Source organism: Megascapheus bottae, chromosome 7, assembly GCF_031878675.1.
Source record: "Megascapheus bottae isolate mThoBot1 chromosome 7, mThoBot2.hap1, whole genome shotgun sequence".
In the NCBI taxonomy this organism is placed as follows: domain Eukaryota; kingdom Metazoa; phylum Chordata; class Mammalia; order Rodentia; family Geomyidae; genus Megascapheus; species Megascapheus bottae.
This window is the reverse complement of record NC_143515.1, coordinates 71,102,180-71,125,417: the sequence shown is the minus strand read 5'-3', so window position 1 is coordinate 71,125,417 and position 23,238 is coordinate 71,102,180. Positions and strand designations below refer to the sequence as shown.

At 40.2% G+C, this 23,238-nt stretch overlaps 1 protein-coding gene across 1 annotated transcript in view; it reads right to left on the bottom strand.

The window, feature by feature from the left end:
* Window positions 1-1,090: 1,090 nt before the first annotated feature.
* Window positions 1,091-23,238, bottom strand: part of Apob (apolipoprotein B) — a 40,057-nt gene continuing 17,909 nt past the window's right edge. Inside the window, exons 20-31 of the mRNA XM_090337587.1 lie at window positions 22,682-22,893; window positions 20,020-20,199; window positions 19,326-19,447; window positions 17,853-18,063; window positions 17,183-17,358; window positions 16,873-17,060; window positions 16,341-16,486; window positions 13,510-13,883; window positions 5,596-13,092; window positions 4,675-4,789; window positions 4,387-4,573; window positions 1,091-2,942 (exon numbers count right to left, since the gene is read on the bottom strand). Of these exons, the coding sequence (XP_090193713.1) occupies window positions 1,317-2,942; window positions 4,387-4,573; window positions 4,675-4,789; window positions 5,596-13,092; window positions 13,510-13,883; window positions 16,341-16,486; window positions 16,873-17,060; window positions 17,183-17,358; window positions 17,853-18,063; window positions 19,326-19,447; window positions 20,020-20,199; window positions 22,682-22,893 (11,034 nt within the window). The 3' untranslated portion in view covers window positions 1,091-1,316. The remainder of the gene's footprint in view (window positions 2,943-4,386; window positions 4,574-4,674; window positions 4,790-5,595; window positions 13,093-13,509; window positions 13,884-16,340; window positions 16,487-16,872; window positions 17,061-17,182; window positions 17,359-17,852; window positions 18,064-19,325; window positions 19,448-20,019; window positions 20,200-22,681; window positions 22,894-23,238) is intronic.

Genomic DNA, 23,238 nt, shown 5'->3' with positions numbered 1-23,238 from the left:
ATCATCCAACAGACACACCTTGAGTATCAGGTACAATACTACCATGTTTTCCATCTGGCCAGACTCTTTCTAGTTTCTAAATGGAAGAATCCTTATAAAGTATTAGTAGGGTGTGTATACTTTTTTCAAATAATTTTTGTACACTGTAACAATGGGATTCATCAAGACAATAAAGTAGCTGTTTGTAAAAAAATGGTGGATGTCATAGGTACTTTTGGATAAACATGATTTTGTTTTGTTTTTGGGCTGAGAACTCAGGGCCTGAGAACTGTACCTGAACATCTTTTGTTCAAGGCTAGTAGTACTTTAATACTGAGACATGCATCCACTTCTAGCTTTTTTTGTAGTTTAGTGGAGACGAGAGTCTCACAGACTTTCCTGAATAGGCTGGCTTTGAGCTTCCTCAGTAGTTAGGACTATAGGTATGAACCACTGATGCCTGGCTAAATAGGTCTTTTCTTAGAGACTTTATGAAGGATTTCTAGATTACCTCTAAGTTCTTTTTCTTAGTAATTGTATATTCATAATAGAAAGTATTTTGTGTATGCATATATTGCACACTGATCAGATTAGCCTATTCTGCCCTTTACTTGTAATCCCTCTTTCTACTTTCCACAACTTTCAGTGGGGTTCTGATTCCCCATGGGTTTCACTTCCCTTTTGTTCTTCTATGCCATGGAAGGAATGTGCCTTTTTAGAGTCCCCCAGATTAGATGCAGGGGGACTTCTGGGATCTCTGTTGTGAAGAATTCCTAAGGGATGCCTCAGCCATTCCTTCTCCAATACTAACAGGCAGAGTGAAATAAAATGCCTTCTCAAAGTCCAACTGTCTGCCTGTTGAGGAAAATTGTATGGCACAGATGTGAGATGTTCCACATGATGAAACTAACTATGTATATGATTTTTGTGAATATTTTTCCCCTTCCACTTGGTGTATGCAGTTGCCTCTTTTAGGAGGCAAAGTGTTTTGCTTCCTTGCCACTTGAATCACAATATCTGTTCTTCTAGTGATTTTTGAATGTCAGAACATTTGAGTTGATACTCTTATCACACTTGTTTAATACAAATGAGGCATATTGAGTGCTGTATGATACACAATAAAGAATCCATTTATTTGCTTCCCCCCTTCCTCTAAGTTTAACAAAATAACACAAACCCTGATTTTCTTTAACTTGCCAGGAAAGCCTCCGAGTTCAGAGACCTTCAGAGCTCCTGTGCTGTTTTCCAGTGAAAGTGTTGTTCATACTTGCATTTCCTCCCCTACAATGTGTAAACTTAATTGGAATAGATTAATAAATGAGGATCGTTTTTAAAAATTAGTAAGTGATTGTCAGTTGTCCCGGAATAAGGCTTATGTAGGGGTTCACGTCACTGACTGTGGCTGACCGTAGCTTTTCCAGTAATTCAATGATGTAACTTACGACCATGCTGTAGCTTTGAATGGACAGGTCAATCAATCTTTTGGACTCAGCAATGAATTTTTCATGGTAATCAGAGAGTTGGTCTGAAAACTCCTGCAATTTAGATCTGAGCTGGTGGTGGTAATCAGAAATGATTTCCTTTATTGTAAGAAACCAGCTTTTCATTGTTTCCTGAGCAGTGTTCCAAAACTCTTCAATCTTCTCTTTCTCTTTTCCATCTACATCTGCAAGGATGCTAAAATATCCTTGGGTTTCTCTGAGCATGAACTCCTTAACTTGAATTGAGAATTGCGAAGCAAAGTGAGTCACAGTGGCTGAATATGTGTGATGGAAATCTGTAAGGGTAGTCACAATATACTTGATCAGGGCAACTAACTTTTGTTCAAGTTCATAATATTTTACTGCCTGACCAAGTATGCTTGGATCAAAATATTCTTCACGAAAAGCCTTTACGTGTTGATGGAATAGCTGCAGCTCCTGAGAAGCCTGCTGGATATTACTTTGGACAAGCTCACTGAACTCAGTGAAGTTAAGGTATAAGTTTTTTTTCAGGAATCTAAAACCATATGGAATATATGTACTGAAAGTCATTTTACTATTATGAATGAGATTAGTTAATGTGACATCCCGTAAGTATTTAATTTCTTCTTCTGTCTCTTGGAAAACTCTTTGTAAAAGGCTCTGAAGCTTCCTTAATATCTCTGTAAACTTGACAGATTGAAGATCACTAAATATGTGTTGAACTGATTGTGATATGGAGTCCAACAATTCCCTAGACTCAGCAATTACATCAATTAGTTTGTAGGTTCTTGAATACACAGGACATCTAATCTTTAGGTCTTTGATTAAGTCAGACTTCTCCACCAGGTTTTGAACATAAGAAAGTAGTTTTTCTAAGCTATCATGGATGTTTGAATATACTTGGGACAGGGTCTTCCCTGCTTTCCTGATGACCATAGTGCAGAGCTCATCGCTAGTGAAAGTCCCAGCTTGCCCTGGGAGCTGGAATCTCAACTTCATGAAATGAATGAATGAGTCAATCAGATGTCTGAATGCTATATAGTACTGCTGATTGACTTGTACTAAGCTGTCAAACATTTTATGCTTATATTTGTGGAAAGTGCTTTGACCTTCCTCAGCCAACATTTCCTGGTAAAGGTTCCGAGCCTTATTCTTCCACTCCTGGTACGTTCTTGTGGTACCGTTGGCTGCTGTCCGGAATTCCATACCCATGTCATCAATTTGCTTCATGGCCCCCTGGTAGGCCCACTCAGCATTGTTATGAATGCTTCTTCTTAGCCTTGTTGAAGCATCTTCCAGGCTGAGTCCTGTGTACTCCTGGTGGTACTTGTTGACATAATCATAAAATGCTTCTGTAGCTTTGGGTACATTGTCTTTTAGAGAACTTAGCAGGATGGAGACTGCTTCTTCTTCCCAGTTAAACTTGATCTCATTTTCATTACTAGATTTCTCATGTATCCACTCAGTTTTGAATATGTTGAGTCTTTGATCTGGGGAAGACTAAAACCAGAAAGGCAATACAGATAAAAATACTCTGATTATATAATATGCTACACTAAAACCTCATTAGCAGTTAAAATATTAGAGGATATTTCATATTCTAAAAAGAGTTTATCTTTCATATGCCAGTCCATATGTTTGCTTTATGGTTTATAAAAAGGCCACTGTTGTTAATTTTTCTTTGTCACATACCCGAGAATAGATTGAAAGATGTGTTTGTCCTTTACAAAGTGACACTTAACATTTGGGCTTTCGTGGGAAAATTGGGAGACTGGAGAGAAAAATGAAGAGAAAGAGGTGTGGGGAAGAGGAAGAAAAAGGCAAGGAAAGATATATTCATGGAGGGAGGAGACAGAAAGAGGGAAGAGGCAGGAAAAGGTACATTCAAGGAAAGAAGTAGAAAAGAAACAGAAAAGGTACGGAGTTCATCCAGAAGAGATCTAGAGTACCAACTTCAGTAATCATTCTCCAAGACTATGAGAGATTTTAGCTTTAAGTCTCCTTCTTTGGTAATGGCATTTTTATATGTTTTTTATTATAATTAATAGAAGGGTTACATTATATTCACCAGATAGCAGATGCATTACTTCACAAACACTGATACCCTTTCTCATGTCTTGGTCCCCATTTCCCTCTCCTCACCCCACCCCTCATCTTGTTTCCCCCCCTATCCTATTTCAAATAACCAAATAAACATATATACAATATATCAGATAACAAGGTAAAATACTGTAACCATATGAGATAACCAAGGGACAGCAAAAGAGATGAGAGATAACATAGTACATTAAGGACAACAACCACTCATTATATGGCTTTTGTTTCTATATCCTGGAGGCCCTTTCATTTAACATCATACTATATGGCATTATGTATCTAGATTTTGCTCTATTGTAAATCTCTGCTAGGAGAGCCCAGGGTTTCTACTGATTATGACAAATGAAGGAAACCATTGAGCCTATGTTCCTTTGAGTCTGGTCTACTTCACTTAATATGAGTTTTTCTAAGTCTTTCCATGGTAATGGCATTTTTGATTGACCCTAGCAGAGCCTATAAATGACATGAGAGAAACTTGACATATCTCCGTGAATATTCTATTGAAGAGTAGAGTTTTGAAGCCTCAAGCACACAATTTGAAAAAAATGAAATATGTGCACAACAGAGTTTACTAATGATATAGGTAATGAGGCATAATTCTCATGTGTCTGGATTTGTTGAGAAATAATAAAATAATAGAACTGATATGATATCATGCAGGCAGCTACTAATTAAGCTCAGTAAAGGGCATATTATAATATTTTCTGAAGAATAGCTCCTTAGGGAAGGAAATCAGCTTGCCCACTGCCTTTCACCTGGTTTGAATACTCTGAAAGAAATTCTTTGGGTTAAATGTGTCTGCTCCAATTCTCTTGTTCTTGAGTGTGTGCTATTGGAAGGGACTCACCTGAGGGTGGAAGTAGACATCCCATTTTACACTATTGTTAGCCCTGCTCAAGTCCAGGCCCACAGTGCCGATGGCTGGGGAGGCCATTGAGAAGAATAGTTGTCTCTTGCTATTTCCTTGGTAGCGCAGGTGGAGATCAGTGAATGCTGGACTGGTGATGTCAAGGCGAACTTTTTCCTGTGCATTCCTGAAAGCAGAAAGGTTGGTGAGTGGTTAGGAAAGGGGTACAGGGGTGACACACATCACAGGGTTTTGTAAAGTGGTGAGGTTTCAGTATATGTTTCCTACCAAAGTCCTTCATATTTGACATCTTCATAATATTCTGCACTGAAGTCACGATGTGCAAATGTTCCTTTGGTCTTAGAGATAAGCGCACCATCTTCGAGACTGTGTGTTCCCATGACTAGATAGGAAAGATTTTATATTCATTAAGTAAATAACATTGTGACAACTAGAATTCTCTCTTAATCAAAACTCAACTTATATGTATAAGATGTAGTGTAAGCCGGGCATGGTGGCTCACACCTGCAATCCTAGCAATTCAGGAGGCTGAGATCTGAGGATCATGGTTCAAAGTCAGCCTGGGGACTAAAGAATGTGAGACTTTGATTTTTTTCTTTGTTTTTGCAGTGCTGCAGATCCTACCCAGCATCTCATGCATGCAAATCATGGTCTTTATCAATGAGTTGTACCAGAAGCTCCAGTTTTATTAAAAAGTAAATAAAAAGTATTAAACAGAATTACAGGGGCTGGGCGTTTGACCTAGTGGTAAAGTGCTTGCCTTGTATGCACAAAGATCTGGGTTCAATTCCTCAGCACCACATAGATACAAAAAGCTGGAAGTGCTACTGGTGGCTAAACTGGCAGAGTGCTAGCCTTGAGAAAGCCCAAGGACAGTGAGTTCAAGACCCAGGATTGGAAAAAAATCTCTCAATTACAGAAAATGTATTTTCTTTGAATCTTCTTGACTATCAGATATTTTATGTTTTATTTTCCATATACAGGGTAGCTGTGTGAATCAATCAATCAATCAATATATCTAGCTATCTATCTACTTAGTTCCTTCTTTAAATTTTGGTACAGAACTAAATACATCATCATTTCATACATACAGAACTAAATACATCATCATTTCTCATAACATTCATTGAAAATATAGAGGATGACAAGGGAAGAACAGGGGAAGGAATGATAAAACATTTTCCTTACCATTTAGGTCATATTCCAGAAACTGTAATGTTGAGCTGCATGTGGAATCCAGGAATGTTTCAACATGATCTGATTTATTTTTCAAACCAGCACTCCAAGTGGCATTATACAGGGGAGAAGTCACCCCAAAATTTGCAGTCAGTATTCCAAAGACTGGAATAAAGATTCCCACAGGTACAGAGAACTTAAAGGAAGGAATCTCAATAGTTTGCTCAGGCACAGTGATGGTAGGCAACTCAAAATCAGCAATCTTATTGGCCACCTTATTTAGATCCAAAGTGGTACTGCCAACTGAGAGACCTTTTGGAAGGGTGAACTGGGACACAGTTAACTGAGTTTCAGGCAGAGTTATCTCAAAGTATGGAGTCGAAGGATCATCTGATTGAGAATATTTTGTTATCACATCAACTTTGGGGAATTTTACTTTGGGGAGCATTGGTAGGTTGAGAGTAAATGGGGAAGTACTTAACTTCTTATGGATTTCAATTCTACTCAAGTCAAGTTTGTAGGATGGAATCTTAAGATCTGTAAATGGGACTTGGAATGGAGGGGTAACAAGATCTAAGTTCAGATCACTGAGTTTCAGTCCTGGCATAATGAATTTATCAGCCTGATCTTGCACAGGGATAAAGAAAAGATAGCCATTGTGGTTTTTGGTGTATACAAGAGAAGTTGAAGCATGAAAATACTGTTTCTTGCTAGTTAGATCCAGCTTCAGGAGGTCCAGTATACTCTTGTCATACACAGGCAGGATGATGTTTTTGAGATACCCTATGTTTCCTTCTAAAGAGCCTGCCATGTCAAGGCGTGCTTCTTCTTGGTCATTGGAAAACTGTACATTGTTCTGGAGTAATCCAAAATGAACCTGGACCTCACTTTTCCAGCTCACCTTCTGGTTCTTAGTGTTAGCATTCACTGCCACTTCTTGTCCAAAGTGAGAGATATCAAGGAGAGAATTGGGTTGACTTGAGCGAAGCTGAACAAGGGCTGACATCATCCATGGGGAAAGCTCAAGGGTGGCTTTGCTTGTATGCTCACCATTTGTGGAAAAGAGGCTCCTTAGCTGTAAGTGGTTCTTTGTATTGTGTTCCCAGATGGCGTATATGCGTTTGAGAGTGGCTTCTCCAGCAAAATTTTCTTTTACTTCAAGATTCCAGATACCTTCAACTTTGGAAGTCCCTTGTAGCTTTACTGAAGATCGACTGCCTTTGGAACTCAGGTAAGTGTTAGCTTCACTGGCAACAGTTCCAGAATAGTCCTGTGAGAGGATGGAACCCTTGATATCACCTTTGGTAGATGATTCAATGGCAAAGTAAGATGTAAGGCTTTCTAAGCTGAGCTTGTGGTCTAGTGCCCCTTTCGCCATGGAGTCCAGTTTGGAGGAACTGAAGTTGTATTTTAGTTCAATGGATGAAGAGATAGTTGGTTTGGATTTGGTATTTCCATTAAGTTCTTGCTTGAAGTTCATTCTCAGAATTGGAAAGTGAACTTTTGCAGTCGTTGCTACTGATGCTTCCACATTTTTCTTCATTAAGCTAATGGTGCTGTCATGACTTCCTTCCACGTATTTGTTACTCAGGGATAGAGCTGTGGCTAACTTCCACCCTCTTTTTCTCGTGAGACTTGAAGTGCCTTCTAGTTTGTATTGCAATGCGTCAATGACAAATGAAGAGGAAGAAAGGAAATGGGCAACAATATCTGACTGGTTATAAAGCCCAGCATTGGTATTCAGTGTTATAAAACTTGATTTAAAGGAAAAGTCATAGGTAATATTGCCCATGGCTGGAATAAAAATATTGTCTGTGGTACTCAGTTCCTTGAAATCTGGCAGAGAAAGCTTGAGTAAATTTCTCGGGAGCTCTAGGGATGGCAGAGCCAATGTATATGAAGGCACAGAGAAACTAGAACTTGGGATGGTGAAACTTGGTGTGCTGATGGCTTTGGGGATCATATGACTGGAGGCCAAGGTCTCGACTGTGAATGGAGACACTTCAATGTTGGCAACTGGGATGGTGTATCCAGGAATTTGAAAGGTCCGGGGAGGGTTGTTGAAGGAGTTTTCAACTTCATACCTGTCAGACTTATCATTATATGATGTAGTGAGAAAATGCAGTGCATTGTCTCTGACTTTCTCAAAATGCCTGTTCATTGAATTGATGTTCTGATTGATAAACGCATAAAATACACCCAAAGGAATTGGAATGGCATGCTTGTCTTTGTTTTTCTTATACTGAGCATTCATGCTTAAATCAAATGATTGCTTTGTTGTTTTCAAGAATTTCTTCAAGCCTGTTTGTTCCCATATGGAGAAATCTTTCAGTGAGGGAGTTGTGAATGTTGTGAAAGGTAGATTCACTTCAGGAATTGTTAAAGGAATGTTTAAGAAATCCAGGTTGGCATCTCCATTGATCCCTACAGAGGCTTCCATGCTGTTCTCATTGTTGGTAGCTGAGAAAATTTGGTTGTATTTGTATTGATTGAATCTAGCACTTGCTTGCCAGCTTGTTTGCTGGGCATGAGGACTCAGGAACAGTGCATAGTTATTCAGGAAATCTATCTTCCCTGTCAACTTTAAGGGAAAACTAACTTTCAAATTTCCTTCATTAGTTGTGGATGCTGTCATCTGAAATGGCTGTGCAGAAAAGAAAAGGGAATTTTTCAGAGTTCCAATAACTTTTCCATTTAAATGAGCACTGTGGTCACCGATTATCTCTGCGGTACTTTCCCTGAGCAATGCTGTACCTCTAGCAGTTAGAACACTGTGGCCCACATGCTGAGATTCAACTTCTGACTTAATTTCAAAGTTAAAAAAGTCAAAGAGGCTAGATTCTGAGGTTAAGTTTTGGATTACTCGCAGGTGTTTGCTGTTGATCTTATTAGACAATCCAAAGGAAGCAGTAGGCCCTTTTACAGTGAGGTCACTTTGTGATTCATGTGTTCCCTCATCTGAAAAGTTGGGACAGGACCATTTCCAAGAGCCAGACCCAGAAGAAGTCCATGCTAAGTCTCCAGCTCCCAGTAGTGTCTTCATTTCATGGAGCAGCTCAGCCTTACTGGAAAAGTCAAACTTAGGCATATTCAGTTTGTGAAAGTATTTTGTGCGGCTGTCCAGGGCGAGCTGATTGTTTATCTCGAGTATCATATTATTACTAAACTCCAATGTGTTCTTTTCTGTGTGTAAGCTTGCCGTGGTATCTGATTTTCCCTCAATGGAATTTCTGTAAAATAGCATGTTACTCTCATGCTCCATTCGGAGGTATTTGCTGGAGAAGTTCATAGACTCCTTCAGCATCAGTGGATTGACCTTGGGCTCGACAAGTTGTGCATTTGCTTGAAAGTCAAAGTTGAGAACTTCTAACTTGGACTGTCCTTTGGCGGTGATGGAGGCAGTGATCTCTGCCTTGTTCTCTGAAATAGTTACATTGTGTACGCCAGCATTTGCATTTAATGTGAAAAAGGGAGACTGGATTTTCAAAGTGCTATTCAGCTTGCCAAAAGCAGGTATGGTGATTGTGTCTGAGATGTGGGGAAGCTGGAATTCTGGTATGTGAAGGTCAGCAACTGGAAAATTGTTAAGGCTGAGGTTTGGGATTGTGAGTTCTGGAATTGCAATTTCAGGGAAATAGAAATCTGGCAGAGTAAATCCAGGAAGAGGAATGTCTTTCATCAGATCTCCCAGGTACATGTCTGGAACCGGCCACCGCATTTCACTCCCCAGCATTTCATCAATGGTTCTGATGAACTTGACTTTCATTTCTTCCAAGTCAATTGTAAAGGAAGGAACATGGAAGGTGTGGAGGAATGTAAACTCTGGTGTTGAAAACCTGGATGGAATTTTTATATCTTTCAACGCTTTGAGATTTATCTGAACCGATGGAACCCTCAAATCTGTTAAGGGGATGATGAAGTCAGGAGTCAGGAAGGTAGCCTCCTGGAAAGCACGAAGACTGACCTCAAAGGCAGGCAGGGTTCCAAGGGAAGTCTGGATTTCAGGAATGACGAACCCTTGTTCCACCAATGCTTTCACATTTTCAGCCCAGTCTTGGATAGAATATTGTTCTGCAAAGTCAGTAAGGTTCTTAGCAGCAAGAACCCACCAGTCAGAAATGTAAGTGATCAGTGTATTGTAAACTTGGCTGACCAGAGACAGGTATCGTTCAATTTCCCACTGAATGTTTATTTGATAAAGTCGGTCTCGTAGATCTTCCAGAGGGTCTTGGAAATAATCTTTCACGAGATTCACTGCATCTAGAAACCAATCAATGAGTACAGATATTTTGGCGTCCTTTATTCCTTCTAGACAGTCTTCTATAAACTGTTTTAGTGCTGCAGCTTTCTTTTGTAGTTCCAGCCCCTGAATTTCACTATTGATTCTTTGAGTTGCTTCACGGATTCTATTGTTAGTGTCATCTACAAACTGGTGGTAATCAAATGATTTCAATTTCTTTACCAACAGGTCAAGCAATCTGTTTACTTCACCAATGAATTTCTTAAGCGACAATGCTTTAAGCTGCTTCACAGCATTGTCAGTAAACCCACCCAAATTCTCATAGTAATTTTCTAATTCAACTTGTAGAACATTGCTTAGTTTCTGAACAGTCTCCTTCAGCTTCCATTGGTGGGCCAAATGTACTAATTTATCCACTAAAATCTGGATTTGTGTGTCTACTTCATATTTCTTAACGAACTCCTGGAGTACAGTTCTGAAAGAACTAATTTTATCAGTTACTTCAAGAGTATCAATAAAATTCATAACAAAGTATTTGACATGCTCAATAATACCATTTATTCTTTGAAAGTTAATTGTTCTCAACGGATCTAAAAGCATTTGGACATCAGCAGCTTCAATCTGTTGATTTAACTTTGCAGAAAGCTTCTGGATGTCTGCATTCTGAATTTGTGTCCTGAGCTGCTGTAATTTTTCTTGTATCTGGATTCTGATTTGATACTTGGTATCCACATTTTGAATCCAAGATGCAGTACTGCTTCCAATTTTATCAAAATCAATGTTTTCAATAAACAGATGTAGATCATGTATTGTCTTTGCTAAATTTACACGGATATGATAATGTTCATCAAGAATTTTTAATTTTTCAAAGATTCGTTCAATAATCTTAGCAATAGCTATCTTAAAATCATGTAGATCATAATTATCTTTAATATACTGATCAAATTGAATCATGTATTTCTGAAGTTCAGAGAGTTTTTCATTAATATTGATTTTGGCATTATTCAACACAACTTGTAAATCATTTTCTATGAGTCCATAATTTTCTGTGAAAGTGGTTAGTGTCTCTTTGGCACTGGTAACTTGTCTCTCCCAATTGAAATCATTCATATAAGCATTAACTTTCTGTGAGAGGCTTCCCAGGGATGCTTTGTATTCTCTCACAACTTGGTCAATGTTGATGCTTTTCAATTCTTTCTGTATACTTTCCAGCAAAGCTATGATGACTTTTCGATTTCTTTCCAAATAGTCTGGCAGGATGTTCAAGAATGGGAGCCTGATAGTGTGAACATCTTGGTTCTTATCATACTTGATGAAAGCAACAAGTGTAAATTCTTGGGGCTTGTCAGCAGCATCCTTCATGTCTAATGAGTTAAGGACATTGACAGGCTCGCTGAGTAAAAATGGCACTTTAATTGGGGAGTCTAGAATAGAGACATCAGTCAGGGCTTGCCCAGTGAACTCCATGCCAATTTTGTCTTTAGTATTGTAAGCTTCAAAGTCCTGGCTGTACTGATTATTATTGAATTGGGTCTTGAATTTCCAGGTGCTCATCTGTTCAGCAGGAGTAAGAAGGGTGCTAACTTTGTGATCATAAGCTGTGCTGATGATTTTCCTGGACATGAAATGGTGACTTGTAGATCCTTTGTAATCATGAGCAAAAGTAAGAGCCAGAGGTTCTGCTTTCAACAGGAATTTGCTGTAAAGCTGCCCACTGTGTTCTCCCCAGAGAGACAGAATCCCATTGGCATTTGTGTGTACATCAGTGGTTAGGACAAATGGAGCTACAGCAGAGTGGACAATGTTGCTGAAATGCAGTGAGTCTGAATTATAGGTTGTACTGATGTCAACTGAGGAAGCTAGTCCAGCAATGTCCGTGTTGAGACGATGACTGAACTCTGCACCTTGAACTCTAGCTACAGTATCTGCTTGGTAGCTTGCTGATAAGTCGGCGTAAGAAAAGGCATAGATGTGCTTGATTTCATTGTTTTGGTAGGTTCCTTTTAGGTTACCCCCTACATTGAGCTTCAGGGGTTCCAGCCGTAACTTGCCACTGCTGTTCCAATCAAGAGCACTGTATTTCAGGTCATTGTTTAAAGTGGTTACAAGAATATAGGGCTGCAGATGCAAATTAAAATTCTGCTTATAATACTTATCAGAGCTATAAATGTTGTCAAGTTTGGAAGAGATGTCCAGGGATAGACCTGCAATGTTCAAACTGTTTGTATGGTCAAGTTTCATCTCAGCATAGGAACCCCTCAGGTCATTTGAAAGCTTTAGTCCTTCTCGGCTGATTTTGAAGTTGAACACATCTTTACTGTCCAGACCCAGAATCATGGCCTGATAAACACTTCCCAGTGAGAGCTCTGTGAGGGCAGCCTTTCCATCAAGGCTGAATTTTGCATAGTGCTCCCTGAACCGGCCATTGGTTGTTAATTTCATGGATGCCCCAGAGAGGCTAAGGTCTGCATTCAGATTGTTCTCCAGCAAGAGAGGACTGTATTTTAGGTTGGTTGTTGCACTGGTAGACAACCCATTCCATGCAATCTTTAGTGTTGCTTTGTGAGCACCACTATTTACTTTGTCATTGCCCGTGATATCAGCATTTAATTCGACACCATGGGAATCTAGTGATCCAGAAAGCTGGGTGAGGAATGTCAAGGACTTGTAATCAGCCTGATACTCAGAACGTAGAAATGCTTTTTGTTTAGAGAAAGTCAGATCCAGGATGTTAGAAGTAGCAAAGTTCTCATACTTCCCATTGCTGTCAGATTTCAGTATCAGTTCATGGTTCTCATATTTCAGGGAAGCAGTGTTCTTGAAGATGCCATCTTGTAGATCAGAGGTGGAGGCAAGGGAGAGGATGCCATCCTGGTACTGTCCCTTTATCTGGTTGGTGCCTTGGAGGTAGGAGGAGTTAAACCTCAGGTCAGACTCTCCATTCAGCTGGCCAGTGGTAGAATCCATCTGTAAAGCCAGGCCGTATGCACCTTGGGCATAGAACGAAGAGGCTTTAAACTGTCCGTCAACCTTGATGTCTTTGACATACATGTCTTGTTTCTTTTTGGAGTCCCAGTGAACTGAAGTGGACATCTTTGATTCCCAGGCACTAGATGCTTCAAACGTTAGTAAACCTTTTGAGGCTGGGCTATTTCCAAATTTTTCCACGTGACTGAACTTGACATTTGAATCTAGAAATTTATGGTGTAGAGACCCATCACTTGACAACGTGAATATATTCTTATAGTCATACGTTGTTTCTCCAGATCCTGAAATAAAAATGAGAGACAATGGTTATAAAGTGACATTTTCAAATCAATGTCTATGTCGAAAGTCTCTCCATAATAAGGTCTCATTTGTCTGAATCACTTGATCAATAGTCTCCTTAACTATAATGTACACATACTATATAACATCAGTACATAGGAAGCCGTTAGTGTATCTTATGTGCCCATTATAACATTTGTGAATTTTAATTTACAGTTTATATAACTGCTTTTTCTGTAATTGCCTAGCTGAGCATTATATATATATAATGTTTAGAAAATATTTCTATTACTTGAATGCATGAGGAAACTTCTAAGTAGAAAGAAAAGTATCTGTTGGGAAGAGTAATTTCTTCCTTCCCTGAAGCAGCCTCTTCTTGTCAATTTGCCCTGTGTTCTCTGGACTTGAGTGGAGCTTACCTTGTATACTGTAGGACAGCAGGTCAACTATAGAGTCCGCCTTCATATGATACTGAGCCTTAAGGCTGAAGTGTTCCCTGCTGGTATTGCCACCGGTATAGGAAGCAGACCAGTTGTACAAGTTGCTGTAGACATTTGTGGAGAGGTCTAGAACACCCAAGAGTGGCACTTGCAGTTGGTATAACTCAGGGATTGTAAAAGTAGGCATTTGGAACTGTTGAGCTGGCAGGTGGATTCCCACAGACTTGAAGTTGATGGCTGGTATCCTGATGGTTTCTAACATCTTTAGATATTTGGAAGATTTACCACCAAAAGGTAAAGGGATCTCAATTTTCACAGTGTTCTGATTCAAGGTGTATTTGACCCGGCCATCACTGAAGTGAACAACAAAAACAATGTCCCCACAGTCAGACATCAAGAATTCAAAATTCAAACCTAAATATCTGCCCCACCCCCGAACTACTCTACATGCCTAATTGCTTTACTTTCCATGCTTGAATCCCTTTGTTTTTTCCTTTACCTGTCAACCTATTTCAAATACTTCTAAGAACCTCACTTTATTATCATTGCCTTCCCACTGAAGCCACAGATGATTTCACTCATTCTTATGGTGATGCAATAACACATGTAAAAAATGTCTATATTCTGCTTTTTTTTTACCAGTCCTAGGCTTGAGCTCTGGGCCTGAGCACTGTCCTTGGACTTTCTCAAGCCTAGAGCTCTACTACTTGAGCCACTGCACCACTTCCGGCTTTTTTCTATGTATGTGGTACCGAGGAATTGAACCTGGGTCTTTGTACATGCCAGGCAAACACTCTACCACTAGCCAAACTCCCGGCCCTGCCTTTATAGTTAGTTATTTGGTGTCTGCATGCCATTTTTCTGGGAGGAGAGATTACACCTTGTGTAGTTTATCTTTTCACTTCATGTACTTTAGTATTTTGTACCTAGTGGAGACACAATGTATATTTACTAAATTTAACTGATGCAACTTGGTATGTGGAAAGAAATAGGTATGTAAATTGGTAAATTTGGATGATAGTTTTGACTTTCACTACTTGGTGATGTTATCTTTGTGAAGTAGTTTCCCTGAGTCTCAATGATGCCACCTGTATATTAAAAATAATAATGCCCTTTCTTCTGACCCCGCACAGATGGGTGTCAAATGAAACTATAAGACTACACATGCAAGAGGTTATTATGATCATGCATTAAAAAGAAAGCCAGATGGCAGGGTTTGACTATCATAAGTAAATAAATAATTTATTGTATTACTACAAAGGGGGCTGGATGCTGCCTCTCCAAAACTCCCACATTCGGAGGAGAATGGTTGATGACCACGGAGGTCCTATCCAGTTCTAAGGTTGTAAAATGTCTGCAGCAAAGGGAGGTCCCAGGATCCAGTAAGCTGTTACTCTTTTTTGGGGGGGGGGTTCATGGGGCTTGAACTTAGGCTGGGCACTGCCCTGAGCTCTTCAGCTCAAGGCTATCACCTACCCTTGAGTCAAGCTCCACTTCCCCTTTTCTACAGGTTAACTGGAAATAAGAGTCTCAGGTCCTTTTGTGCCCGGGCTGGCTTTGAACTTTGATCCTCAGATCTCAGCCTCCTGAGTAGCTAGGATTACAGGCAGGAGACACTGTGCCGGGCTTTAGACTGTTACTCTTTTATCCTTGGTAGTCTTTGTCCTAATTCAGTGTGCTGCTCCACAGAAGGGCCCATTTAACATACAACACTTAGTTTTTCAAATTTAAGGATAATACACATATCAATCAGCGTAGAAAGACCATTGTTTTCAGCTCACTGTTGGATCTATTTTCCTGAAATAAGTCCATCAGAGTATTACATATTTGTGTAAGTATAGATATGGATAGGGCTATTTGGCATCTGACTTTACTCTTAGCATTAAATTGTATCTCTCAACTGACCATCTCTTAGAAAACTGCTGTCATTCTCTGCTCTGTTTTACCCTTCATTCAACACAAAGCCCACAGTCAGTAAGCTCCCCAGTCCCTTTTGGAGTCTTTGCGGTTAAACCAGATACTCGTATATCCTGACCTGACACAAAGTGGGCACTTGCTGTGTTAGAAAAAAGAGGAATGTCGGGGCCGGGAGTTTGGCCTAGTGGTTGAGTGCTTGCCTAGCATGCACGAAGACCTGGGTTCAATTCCTCGGTACCACATACATAGAAAAAAGCTGGAAGTGGTGCTGAGGCTCAAGTGGTAGAGCTCTAGCCTTGAGAAAGTCCAAGGACAGGGTTCATGTCCTGAGTCCAGGACTGGCCAAAAAAAAAAAAAAGAAAAAAAAAAGGAATACATTTTGTATTTATCTGAATGGTTTGTAGTGAATAAAGTTTCCTAAAAAGAAAGAACCAGAATCCCCTAATTATTTCCTTAGCTTCTTGACTAGGTTAATGTTCACATAAGGACCTCATGTTTAATAATGTAGAAATGCCACAGCATTTATGTTATAGTCATTCTTCTCCTTAATGCACTTAAATTATTTCCTTAAGCATTTATGTTCCAAGCTGGGTGCTTGTGTCTCATACATGTAATCCCAGCTGTTCAGGATCCAAGGATCATAGTTCTAAGCCAGGTTGAGGAGGAAAGTCTGTGAAATCTCCAATTAACTACTCAGAAAGCCTAGAAGTAGTGCTCAAGTGGTAGAGTGTTAGCCTTGAGCAAAAGAAGCTCAGAAACAGCACCTAGGCACTGAGCTCAAGCCCCCAGACTGGTGAACACCCCCCCCTCCAATATGTTACAAAAGTCTAAATAATGCTAGGTAAACATTTCCATTTGCATGATTTAAGGAACTTCTTTGTGTTTACTTGTACCTTTTTAAGAAGAGGTTGTCTGGAATGTGGAAATCTGGCAGCCCCAATTTCTGGAAGTTCAACTCTGTTAAGCCACTGAGGTGATCCTGCAAAGTCTGACTATAAGGAAGAGTCCGCGATACCATCTGAAGCCATGTGCTTGTTGCCTACAAAATGGTGGGACACATTTAGAGCAACTGTCAGGTCTGGTTGGATCTCAAAGTTTAGTCAACATTAGCTAATAAATCATATTTGACTGGTAAATTATCAAGCATGGTGATACACTGAAAGCCAAATATTTACAAAAACATGAATTTTGAATATCAGTCATTGATCTCTTCCTAGTTTATAAAATGAATATTAGAATACAGTTCTACTACTAGCTTCTTTTGATGCCTTTAGGGACAGCACACTCATCTGCTTGGAAATGTATTCATTTGGTATGCACAATGTTTCTTTCATACATCTTTGTATGTCTCTTATATCTAATTCAGAGCAGGATATGGTTAGCATTTATAATAATATAATTTTTTGCTGGCTGATTCATACTTACAGCTGTTACTTTGGAACCCATGTGTCGGAAAGTCATGTCTGTTTCAGGGATTCTGTGATCCAGGAGACTGTTGGCATAGTGATGCAAGCTTCTAGGGTAATCAGAGAGATCCACAGGGAAATGGAAAGCTACTTTTTTGGTGTCTATGTTGGTGCCTGTATTCCAGTCAAATTCAATTTTCTCATCATCTGAAAATGCACATATGTATATAGAGTTATCAGTGATGCTAGGTCAGTTCATAACTATTCAGTGGTTACATTCAAACACACAGTGCTCTTGGAAGTGTTCCAGTGGGAGGAAGAACACATACCATAACGCCATGCCACCTTCTTGGAAATTGTTGAGCCGTAAGCTGTAGCAGATGAGTCCATTCGGAGAAGCAGTTTGGTGGGGGACCAGTCACTGTGGATCTCACTCCTGGCTTCTGCTTGCAAACGGGGTATAGAAATGACACCTTTGATCTTGCCTTCTCCCTTCCTGTTGTAACTATTGAAAGGAAATCAGTTGATATTCATGAGTGTGCCTACTCACTCCAAGGAGATACAAATGATTCAACTATTAGGTTGATTTTTGTTGATTAAAAAAGGGTACATACATGGATCAGAGACATTACAATAGATAGAGCAAATTCATTAACTTTGGAAACCAAAGTACAGCATAAATTCATAACTTGGTAAGGACAAATAAAGCTTAAAAACTGTTTCCATCTTGCTCTGCTGTTTACTAGCTCTCTGCCTCTGGCCAAGTGAATAAACTGCTCCAACCTACCATTTCTTTGTCTATAAAACAGCAAAGTAGGACTAAGATAATTTTTTATTGCACTCAACACAGTAAATGAGAAGTGCCTGATGAGTGACGGGAAGATCCAGCAGAATGTTGAGGGATCCATCTGCAACTCAGATCACAGAGCACAGAAAGCCCTGCTTTGTCTGGTGTAACAATGGGAAGAGCTCTGGTGGGTCACTGTGACCCTTCCTTACCTTACATGACCTGTGAGAGCTACTTCAGTGATTTTCTTGCTCTGAATGTCCAGCGTGAGTTTGTAAGACTTTTTGTCTTCAGCAGATTCATCACTAACTCTGAAGATTGTCCCAAAGTCAACATCAAAATCTGGAATTTGGATTTCACTAGATAAACTCCTACTCCGCCTGTTGTATTTGAACATCATCAGAGCCTCAGTCTGCTTCACCCCTGAAAAAGCATAGAGGGGTGTCAAGAAACATGGTTAGGAAAAGGACACAGAAGAAAAGGCTGTGGAAGCCCAAGTACTCAATGAGTTCAAGTGAGGGCATAGTTCAGGATTTCCTCGTATATTTTAAACTCTGTGGTAGGCACACACTCCTCCGCTTTGCAAGTGTTCACAGACAGGCTATTCCATGATGGCATTGCTCTTGGCATGGAGCTGTCTTACTCTTGTGTGGCTTGCTGTCTACTTGGGGATAGATTGTATAGCTAATAAACAAGTCTTAAGGTAGATGGTAACAAATGTCAAGAAGAAGAGTGAAACTGGAATGAGCCAAAAAGATAAGTGATAGAGGAGGTACTGTATTATATATGATAGTCAGACAAGTTCTTTCTGTTCAAGAGACAAATAGGTAGAGCCATAATGAAGAGATGAGCAGGGCCATGCTGAGTTCTTGGCGGAACACTCTAGGCAGAGGATCTGACATGCAAAGACTCTGAGGTGGGGAGTACTCAGAGTGTTTGGGGAAATGTAAGAACTATTTTTCAAGATGTATCTATCTCTTCTACCACTGTAGTACAAAAGCACCATCATCTCCCCTCTGGTTTATTGCAATTTTGTCCCTGACTCTAGACAATGTTTTCTCAACACCAACATAAATCAAATGGTGAAAACTCTCCCATGGCTTCATAGCTCATTCAAAACAGATGCCTTGGGTTTTTACTATGGCCAACTAGACCATCTTTCCTCCACCTCCTCTTCTCTGATTCTAATTTCTATTTCTTCCCTCTGTGGTCTCTCTTCTTCCGCCATCCTGGCTACCTTCCTTTTCCTTAATCATGGAAGGGATGTGCCAGCTTTTTGGTCTTTGTACTTGCTTGCCCCACTGCCAACAGCTCTCTTTCCACATGGCTTATCTGCTTACCTCCCTCAGGTCTCTTTTTTATGTTCACTTTATCAGTGAAATTTTGTTCAATCAATTTTATTCATGTTTCTACCATTCCTAGTATCTCTTAGACCTGTCCATGCTGTTTCTCTCCCCAGAAAGAGTCTGCATCTTGCATATTACTTGTATGATTATTGACTATGAAAGTAAAGACTGAATCTTCATTGTTCACTACACTAGCCTCAGCTCTTAGAAGAGGCTTGATACTTACTGGACACTCAATTAGGTACCAGGTAAGTAAACTGGACCAAATCAATTTGCCTAATGAATCTAGAACCTGACACCCAGGACAGAAAAGAAGCAGTCTAATTTTTGGTTCCTCACCTTCTGTTTGAATTACAAACTTCAGTGTGTCCACCAAGGCTTTCGTGTGTGTCTGGAGTTCATAGGTCGCGCTGGCCGCATACTGCTCTACCTCGCCTGAAGGCTGCAGTTCCAACTCGTATCTAAATACGGTATAGTGCATAGTGTTAGAGATTTCAGGATGGTAATAATGTCCCCCAAAGACTCAAGGCATTATATTAACATGTTTCACTTTTACCCTTAACTCTTAATGACCTTTATGATTCCCTTCAGTTTCCCCATATTCCAAAGTAAGGGCGGATCTCAGGATCCTCAGGGCATCTGGCTAAGAGGAATTAGTTGTTTCTGCCAACAACACTGAGAATGTGCACTGACAGTGCAGAGGTGCAGACGAATCTCAAAGCATGGCAGAAGCTTTGAGCACAGTGGTGAGTTCCAGGCAGTTCATACCAATGAGTCTGGAGACTCAGTAACTCATAAATCAGATTAGGAGCAAAATCAGAATCTGCTGTGGCCTCCTCCTCAACTGTATAAAGGGAACAGAGAATATACCCAGTGTTGGCCAGAGGACAACTGCTTTAAGTAGCCATAGGATATTATGTGTCCCTAAGGCTGATGACACACACCTACAACGCTTGACATTTTCTTCTCTGCCTGTGACCCTCCTTAATGTAAAAGGTAGGCAGATGCTGGCCAGGCACAAAACATCTCTTACCTGCTTCCAGTCAGTGGGTAGGAGGAGGCAGACTCCATGGAGCTATCACTGGGGTAAGTGCCTGTGGTACAGTAGTTCAGGCCAGTGAAGAAAGGCTTGCAAGTTGACCAGGTCTGTATGTTGTCAGTGCGAGGTAGGATTTCTTCCATTTTGGTGGTAGAGATCAAATGCTTGGTGTTGCTGGAAAAGTTAAAAATTTGAGTTATCTTCAGGTCAAGAATCAAAATGAACACTTCTGAATAGTATCATGCACTTGCCCCTGTGTCCTTTCTATCTCTCCTTTGTCTATACCCACCTCATGTTAATTTATTTACTGAGTAACAAATAATAGTAGGAAGAATGTTAATATGACTGACAATCCCCAGGACTGGCCTGTCTCTGACCTTGTATACAGTTCTGTATGTGTGTGTCATCTGCAACTCCCATCACAGTAAGAGCAAGGTTCTTGTTTTACAGAGGAGTCAGAGGCTCAGAGGTGCGGATGGATGGATCCCTGGGCTGACTCTAGGTGTGTTCCTTCCTTTCCATGATGTGGGGTGAGAGGAACCCCGTATTTCTCTGAAATTTCCTCCGAAATTTTTTCCTCCCTTCTAGCTTCTTTTCACCAGCATTAAATATGTTCATGCCTCTTTTCCCTTTACCCCTCCACACACATCTTTCTTTTACTCTTCTTGGCCCTCCTTATCTTCTTCACAGTCAACAGGCTGTTTGCTCTTTCAGTATTCTTCCATCACATTTCTCACAGAACTATGTTCTGATCATGAATGCTTTGATCATCTGATCTTGCTACTAAATTGGATCAGAATTTCTAGGCTTTGTCTTCCTTGACTGGCAGAAGCATTCAGTAGAGATGCTCCTTTAAGTTCAGATTAAGGTGTCAGAACCTCTGGCCTCTGAAGAGATTGCCACTCTTCAAAATTTGTATTTGGTTATTTGAAATTGGATAAGGAAGGGGGGGAAACAAGATGAGGGATGTGGGTCGGGGGGAGGGAAATGGGGACCAAGACATGAGAAGGGTATCAATGTATGTGAATTAATGTACCTTGTACCTGGCGAATACAATGTAACCCTTCTATTAATTACAATAAAAATATATGAAAAAAATGTGGCCTGAAGCCACACTTTGTGGATATGCAGGAGCCCTGGTGCCAGCAGTGGTCTGCCTAGGCTGTGTCCTGTATTATGGCTGCTCCTTGATTTCTATGGCCCTTACCAACCTTGATTTTTCTCCTAGATTTCTGGCCCCTCCTTTTTACTCTTCATTATTTATTCCCCTTATTATTTTACCTGTTTGTAATCTCCATACTCCTGTCCTCATCTCTCATGTCCTACCCTGCACCACTGGACTTCGACCTGTAGGGTTCACTTGCTACCTAGATAGTTTTAGTTGGTTGTTTCGTAAGGTCATCCAGTCACTTTCTGCTAAACTAGCAGTTCTTTCTGTGTGGTCTCTACTTTCCTTTTTAGTTTTATTTTTCCCAATATCTGTCTGTTCAGTCACCAAGTACTCATGAGTTTACCTCCTTGCCTTTTCTAGCATCTCCTCATTCTTTCTACTCCTGACTGTCCTCAGCTAGTTCTCACCCTTCTATGTCTGTATCAGACTCCTAACTGCTTTCTCCTTGGGCTTCCTTACCAGCAGCTTCAATACCAGCCTCATTGTTCTTGCACTCTCCTTTTCAGCTCCTTCATCTTCAGCAGAGTTCAAATTCTTTTAAGCTTTCAGGGCTGATTGTGCTACCTTGGCCCCATTCTATCTCACTCACTTTCCTTGTACATTTTACTATATTACACTTTTTTTTCGGCTCCTTCAACTATTTTATTTTTCCTTCAGGCAATTAAACATGATTTATTTTCTATGCTTAGGCATTCACTCTGTCCTCTCTCTCTTCGATGACTGGTATGACTCTTGATAGCAGATCAGGCATACTTGGTTCAGAAGTCATTCCCTTTTTCCCACAGGCTCTGTGACCACCGATTTCATGGTTCTAATACTTCCCTGAACCTGGTCCTCACTGGTCACTATTGTTTCCTTAATGGCATGTCTTCCCTATAGAAGAAGGTCAGGGACCTTGTGTATCTTATTTAACACACTTAGTACATGGTAGGCAATTAAATTCTGTTTCTAAAAGAATATGTCCAAAATATGGAAACTAAGTTACAACTAGAGTGGAGGATTATTGACAATAGAACTTTGCATCTGAGGTTGCATTCTATAATGATGTGATTTAGAGGTGATCTACCACAAATCAGTTTGTCCTTTGGTATTTGTCTTGGAGGAAAATAATGCTCATTTTCCAAAAAGGATTTCTTTACAGCTACTGTCTCTTTACTCTCAAAACAAACAGAAAACACAATAAAACCAACCTGAAAAGTTAAAAAAAATCCTTGATAAAGCCCCATTTCTTAGTAATTATTGACTAGCAGATATATCCTACTTAAGTCTCAATGTAGAATGGTTTGGAAACAATTTCGAATATCAGGTATCAAAAGAATAAAAAGCAATTCGTGTGTCTAAGTCTAGGCTAGGTTAAAAATTGTAACCTGGACCCTTCCCTCCCCACTTCTCTGTTTCACTGGGACCAGAGTGCTCTGAATCAGCTGTTTATCCTAGCCAGGATAGGTTTTCAACAATCCATGCAGCACTGGCTGTCAGAATTACCTGGCACTGAATATCTTGATGGGCCGCTTTGGAGAGGGAATGACCAACTTCAGCTGCCCAGCTTTCAGGCCCATGCGTGCTTCCAGGCCTGACTCATGGAACAAGTTGGTAGTCATTTGGATGCCACTCCTAGCAAAGTCCGGGATAATGATGCCCATATTTGTTACAAACTCCACAGATACAGAGGGCTTTGCTACCAGTTCAGCCTGCATCTGTCAATCAAAAAACAACCTGTTCAGTTTGGTTGAGCTGTCAGGTCAACAACATTTTCCCATCTTTGGGCAAGTACCTCTGGAATACTCATACCTCAAGAAACATTATTATGATTTATTGGAAGGAAGAAGAACTAAATTATTAGACTATATTACCAAGGATGAGAAAGTACTTTGGGCAAAACTGGATTAAAGAAAGATGACAGGAATACTCATTCACTGAGGGAACAGCTGAGTCTTGCTGTACCCCAAGTACAGGTGGTGAGGTGGTACATGGTTGTGGTACTCCAAAATTTTTCATAAAAATCAGTGGCACCAGACTGTGATGATTAACTTTCACATAAC